Below are 7,522 nucleotides of genomic sequence, written 5' to 3' on the forward strand. Positions count from 1 at the left end.
GGGTCATTCTTTTAGCCTTTACGTGGTAGAGACCACTAGCTAGTCCTATGTGGGCACATGGTTAAGGGATAGAAGGATTGATTCTAGGAACTCTTATCTCTACTCACGAAGGAGCACCCATCTTAAGGGCTGCTACTAAATACTCACATCTCAACTAACGAAGGAGTATCCACCCATCTTCATATCCTCTCAGTGCTAGACATTACTCCCCCACGGAGTTTGGACATTCTATTCATTCATTCATTTAGGCATAACGATTGCTACTATGTACTCTTATCTCAACTCACGAAGGAGTACTCATCCTAACCCAACATTTATTCATTTAGGGATAAAGATTGCTACTAAGTACTCTCAACTCAACTCACGAAGGAGTACTCATCCTAACCCTCATTCATTCATTAAGGAAGCTCTTGGATTCAAAGATGAGAAAACCTTTCATCTAGGAACCCCATTCATTTAAAGGAGTACTTTATGAGACTATCCTTACAATAGACCCAACTTTCATTCATTAGCATTAACTCCCATTCTTTTCATTCATTCTTACATTCTTTCATTCATTTTGCACTAGGTGTGAGAGTAGGCAAGCATAGTCTCCTAACATCTCCTTCATTGTAAGTCATTCAAAGAAGACAACAACCAAGCATAACACATAAAGTATCTACACAAGGTCACATTTCATGCTCTTAAACCATACACAAATTCACATCATATCACATTACCTTCACATAATCAATATTACTCAAAACAATAATCATCCAACTTTGCCTACAAGGCCATGATCACAACATGCTTATAAAGTAAACACCTCCCCACTTTCAAAGGGATCAAACCTCACAATTCTAACATCTACTACACACACACACACACACACACACACACATATATATATATATATAAAATACTAGAATGAATATTCTATTCACAACTTCATCATCATCATAAGCCTTAGGTCACAATTGCCCATTCAAGGCCAACATCTAATATAACACAATTGACCATCAATTCCTCATAATTTAATATAGAACAATACACAAATCAATAGTTCATAACAATCTACACATTAATATCACATTATTAGCTCATAATCAATAGACCCACTTTAGACCCAAAATTAGGATTTCAAGATATGCAAAGGTTCATGGAGTTTTTTACCTTAAAACCATCAATATTAACATAAATCATCATTTGAAATACTTTCATGCAAGAACCCAAGCTTAGAATTGAAATTGGGGTTTTTAATGTTTTTGAAAAACATTGAAATCACTTTGATTTGGCTCTTTGATTGAAAGGAGAATCAAAGCTAAAATCCCCATACCTTTATGATTAATTTCCTAGGAATTTGAAGGAGAAATCAGTAGGAAACCATCCCCTAGCTTGAAGCTTCATCAATGTCTTCCATGGAGTTCTAGAGACAGAATTTATTTGAGAGGGAAGGTTCAATTGGATAATGAGGTCTAATTCTAGGTTTTGGGGTTTTAACCACTTAAAATACCCTAAAATAGGTGGCATAACCGTTTATAATAATTCCCCAAAGTACCTAAACTACCCCTCACTTAGTTGGACCTTTTAAACAAGTCAAACTTGAGTTTTATTTTCGCAGATTTCGTCGGGAAACAAGTCCGCGACGCGGAGGTGTTCCCACAAGTTTCTGGAAATTAAATTTCGAGAGAGTAGAGTCCGCACACGTCCTCTATGCGGACCAAACTTTTGGCCCTTGGTGGAGCTAGTCCGCGACGCGGACATGCTCCCTCCATGAGCATTTTGCAAGTTGCCTTGGCAGCTTGTTTGGCCAAGGTTGGGGTCCTCCTCGGGGACCCTTAGGTTGGTCCCGGGGCGTCGTACTCGAACGTTTTGACCCTAAAAATATTTATTAAGGCACTAGGGTCACCTCCACTGATTTAGACTCCAAACAACACATAAAAACATGAACAACATACTAGAACACACCAACACGTAAAAGACTAGTTTCCGAACGTCTTGGTCGTCCCTTGATGTTTGACTTCCAAACTCTTTAAAACTGACTAAAGAGGCTATTCTTCATTATTTTAACAAGTTATTAATGCAAAAAATCCATGTGAGGCTCTACTTTATCCTACTTCATTTTGAGGGGTGTTACAGTCCTTCCACAGGCACGTTATGACTGGATCTATTTGAGACTTCAAGATTTTAAATCTATCAGTGAGTATAACTCTTACATGCTTAAAATCATCTCACAATTAAAATTATGCAAAGAAACTTTGAAAAGGGCCCATCTCTTTTTCATTTTCACAATTAAAAGTCTCATGTTGAAGTAAAGTTCTTTTCTACTCGGAGTTGTTAGTTTGTTCTGCGTTCCTTCGTATTCGTAGCTTTCCCAAGTTCACAAAGTTTAGAAATAATATTTTGTTGTTAAGAATATATGTCATCCAAGAGAGTGTATTCCTCTGTTAAGTATGAGTATTCCTCTGTTAGGTATGAATAGGGTCGTATATTGTCGATTGGTTTTTCTAAAATAAATGACCCAAATGTTTTATTGAAATCTGCCTCTATATCAAGATATAAGGTGTGTTTCACTATCTTAAGAGTTCTAATTTAATTAAAGAGATTTTGTTTATAGAAGTTATACTCTATTTCGCCTTAGTTACGCTCCCTTTAATAGTCATTAGTTGTTTGTTGTGTTTCTAATCTCGGGATGTTAGCCGGTTGATTTTGGATACAAGAGTGAGAAATAAATCTTCTTTGGTGACTCGAACTTGTACGTTCATGAAATATTTGTGATTTGAAGTACGGTTCGAATAAATCCTATGAGGTTACAAATAGAGTTAGTTGTTTATTGGTTGCCAAAATAATGAAAGAAAAAGCGTTTACATGTTAAAATATCATTTTAGCCAAGCCTTTGATATTCTTTTTTTAATATATACTTACATTATTGCACCATTTAATTTGTTACTAATCTTTATCTCCTTATTTTTCTTGTGTTTCATGTACAATCGGAGGGCGGAAGTTTCTACTTTGGAAATCGTTATTGGCATAGAATATTAAGCCAACATCAATTAGGATTATCGCAACGCTTGGAGTCTCGCAAATTAGGATTCTAATGTTTTCTTAGCCTTTCTTTCGTTGTCCTACTTATGTTGTTTTGATATGTTGGCTAACCTTTACTTATAAGTTTTTGATATATTGCTTGTCTTTTATTTTGAAGATTATTTATGTGAGCTAATATACTATTTGTTCATGAATTTAGTTGAAACACTTTTAGAACAAATAATACAAAAATATTTTCTTAAAAATGGGTTAGCATTTTTACTTATAACATTCTTTCAGGCCTTTTAAGTTGAAAATAGGGGCTTATAGTTTAAAAAATTTTCAAATGAAGTTTCAAAGGGGCTAATAATATTTATATAGACATAATTCATCGCTAAGCCTCCAAATAAATTTGAAACTAGTTTAAATGCTAGAATAATTACCTTTAGAAATTACTTATGGCAAAGATATTTACCTTTAGACATACATATTTATTTAAGAAAATAAGTAGGGAAGTAGGCCTATATATTTAACAAAACAAAGGCAACTATAGAATAAGTCCTGATAGTTAGGTCTATTTTTATACTTCTTACATCCCCTTTAAAAAATATATTGGCTATTCTTACTAATTTTTTTAATGTAATATTTCTAAAACTCTAATCTCTTAACATGCTATTTCAAGATTTTAAATATGCCAACAGGTTCAAAATACAAGGTACATGCATATATATGTCATACACATAAAGGTATAAATTCTATATTTTTCTCTACGTAACCTATTATTTTTATCTACTATCTCGAATGTTATTTATTTATTTTTCCCTACTCTTTAATATAGATATTATTTTACTGAATATAATCTATCATCAGTTCATCTATACATGTAAACCAAAATAATAAATGTTCACATGTTTTTAAACAACTTACATGCATACACTATACTTCACAATAAGTATATTTAAGATCACAAATTTTATCTAATAGTTTAACATTTAGTAGCATTATCATTTATTTATTTTTATTTTTCAGGAAACTCCATTTTATGTATTTTCGTCCAAATTACATATCACATACTACTACATATTTACACTCGACTACTATCTTATTTTATTTTCTTTCACGTCTTAACAAAACGACATATTTTCATATCTTTTAAATTCAACATCTATATATTTTTAGGATAAGTTTATTATGATACATCTATATTTTTTCAACATATAAAAATTGTCGTACATTTTAAGTGCATTTATTTATTATACTATATGATAAACATACTACTATTAATTTATGTAATAGACACACACACACATATATATATGGTACCTTGTATTTTACTCTTTTTTTTTATTAAACTAATGTACTTATCATTGATTTTAAAACAAATAAATAAACAAGTTTTCTTAATTATATTTTTCCTAAATTGAGTTTAAGGACTATCTTCAAATAGGCTCTGAGAGATGCTTAATACCTTTCCCTCGAGTAACCAATACCCTTACTCAGAATCTCGCTGGTTTCACAAATCAAAATAGAGTTTACATTTACATATTTAAAAAATGGTTTTCCTAATATTTTCCTTAAAATTTAGGTGGCGACTCTAAAACAAAACAATTTTTCCAAAATTAGAGTGACAACCATATTATGTTGTGAACTATTTCGGCCTGTTCGAAATATGGGTGCGACAATGATTTTTCATGTGATGCTTGTTGTCAAGGAAAATTGATTACTAGGCCATCACCAATGAAGGTTAACATTAAATTCCCTCAATTTTTAGAACATATACATGGGGATATATGTGGACCTATTCACCCATCTAGCAGGTTGTTTAAATACTTTATGGTCCTAATTGATGCATCTTCAAGATGGTCTCATGTGTGCCTCTTATCATCTCGCAACCCGGCATTTGTAAAATTATTGGCACAAATTATACGATTAAGAGTGAAATTTCCAAATTATCCTATTAAGGCAATTCACCTTGATAATGCAGGAGAATTCACATCTCAAGCTTCTGATGATTATTGCTTATCAATAGGGATAAAAATTGAACATCATGTAGCTCATGTTCATACTCAAAATGGCATTGTTGAGTCACTTATTAAGCGCTTACAATTGATAGCAAGACCTCTACTTATGAAATCAAGTTGTCCACTATTGTTTGGGGTCATGCTATCTTACATGCATCATCACTTGTTCGTCTCAAACCGACTCATTATAATAAATACTCTCCGTCATAATTGGTATTTGGTCATGAACCAAATATTGCTCATCTACGAATTTTTGGATATGTTGTATATGTGTCGGTAGCACCACCTCAGCGCACTAAGATGGCCCCAAAGAAGGTTATGCATATATGTTGGGTTTGATTCACCCTCCATAATTTGCTACCTTGATCCATTGACGGGAGATTTATTCACTGCAAGATTTGCAGATTGTCGATTTGATGAAACAACTTTTCCGTAATTAGGGGGAGAGAGAAAGGAATTTAAAAGTGAAATTGCATGCCCATGTGTGAACAGGAGGTCCAGAAGATCATCCATCTTCAAAACATAGCAAATCAAATGCCAAACGCATTTACTGATTTGAAAAGGATAACAAAGTCACATATACCTACACTGAATATGCCTATCCAAATTGACGTCCCAAAATGACCATCTACAAGTGTCATGGCTTCTGAATCACAAACACGCCTGAAGTGTGGTAGGCCATTGGGTTCAAAGAATAAAAATTCTAGAAAAAGAAGTACGAAAAATGACACTACAAAAGAATCCCACGAAGATATTCAAGATCTGATTAATCCTAATATATCTAAAGAAATCAGTGAACCCGAGATTTAAGTGAATGAAGAACTTTCAATAAGTTCTACGGGTGATGGGATAAGTTTAGATCGATAGAAAATTATAGTGGATAATGTTTTCACATATAATGTTGCACTTAACATTATGCAAAACAATGAGGATCTTGAACCTCTATCTGTTGAAGAATGTCGACGAAGATGTGATTGGCCAAAATGACAAGAGGCAATTCAATTAGAATTAAATTCACTCGCTAAACGTGAGGTTTTTGGATCAGTAGTCCAAATGCTAAGTGATGTTAAGTCAGTTGGCTATAAATGGGTCTTTGTACAAAAAAGAAATGAGAGAAATGAAATTGTAAGATACAAGGCACGCCTTGTTGCACAAGGATTCTCTCAAAGACCTGGTGTCGACTATGAAGAAACATATTCACCATTTATGGATGCAATAACTTTTCGATATCTCATTGGTTTAGTTGTTCATGAAAATCTTGAAATACATCTAATGAATATGGTTACAACTTATCTTTACGGTTCACTTGATAGTAAAATTTATATGAAAATTCCAGAAGGACTTAAAATGCCTGAAGCATTTAGTTCAAAATCTCGGAAAATGTGTTCAATCAGATTACAAAAGTCATTATAAGGCTTAAAACAATCGGGCGCATGTGGTATAATCGCATCAATGAGTACTTGATAAAACAAGATTATATAAATGATGTCATTTGTCCTTGTATTTTTATTAAGAAAACAACATCGGGGTTTGTTATTCTTGTTGTTTATGTTAATGACATTAATCTCATTGGAACTCCAGAAGAGGTCCAAAAGGCAATTGAATATCTAAAGAAAGAATTTGAGATGAAAGACCTTGTAAAGACAAAACTTTGTCTTGGTCTACAAATTGAACATTTAGCAGACGGGGTCTTCATCTATCAATCTGCCTATACTGAAAAAATCTTGAAACGATTTTACATGGACAAAGCACATCCATTAAGTACTCCAATGGTTGTCCGATAAGTTGAAGTGAGTAAAGACCCACTCCGACCTCAAGAAGAGAATGAGGAACCTCTTGGTCCTGAAGTACCTTATCTTTAGTGCAATTGGCGCACTTATGTATCTTACTAATGCTACGAGACCTGATATAGCATTTTCTGTTAATTTATTAGCAAGATATAGTTCTTCCCCTACGCGAAGACATTGGAATGGAGTTAAACATATATTGCGATATCTAAAGGGGGCTAGTGATATGGATTTGTTTTATATTAACAATGATAGTGCAGATCTTGTTGGTCATGCAGATGCAAGTTATTTATCTGACCCATATAAAACTCGATCTCAAACAGGCTATCTGTTCACATACGGAGGTACTGCTATATCATGGCGATCTACGAAGCAGTCTATTGTCACTACTTTTTCAAATCTTGCTGAGATAATAGCCATTCACGAAGCAAGTAGAGAATGTGTATGATTGAGATCAACGATACATTTCATCAAAGAAAGTTGTGGTTTGAAGTGTGATGTCAAGGTACCCACAATGCTCTTTGAAGATAATGTTGCATGCATAGCTCAATCAAGAGGAGGCTTCATAAAAGGAGATAGAACGAAGCACATTTCACCAAAAATTATTCTTCATTCATGATCTTCAGAAGAACAGTGATATTGATATAGAACAAATTCGCTCAAGTGATAATCCAGCAAATTTATTCACTAACTCTTTACCAGCCTCAACTC

The 7,522-nt window shown here is 33.5% G+C and overlaps 1 protein-coding gene across 1 annotated transcript; it reads left to right on the top strand.

Annotated features, from left to right (window-relative positions):
• The first annotated feature begins 6,848 nt into the window (after positions 1-6,848).
• On the top strand, positions 6,849-7,259 carry LOC125856197 (secreted RxLR effector protein 161-like). Its single transcript, XM_049535745.1, has one exon. The coding sequence runs from the start codon at positions 6,849-6,851 to the stop codon at positions 7,257-7,259; it is 411 nt and encodes a 136-aa protein (XP_049391702.1).
• The last annotated feature ends 263 nt before the right edge of the window (positions 7,260-7,522 follow it).

The sequence above is a fragment of the Solanum stenotomum genome, chromosome 1, assembly GCF_019186545.1.
Source record: "Solanum stenotomum isolate F172 chromosome 1, ASM1918654v1, whole genome shotgun sequence".
Taxonomy (NCBI): Eukaryota; Viridiplantae; Streptophyta; class Magnoliopsida; order Solanales; family Solanaceae; genus Solanum; species Solanum stenotomum.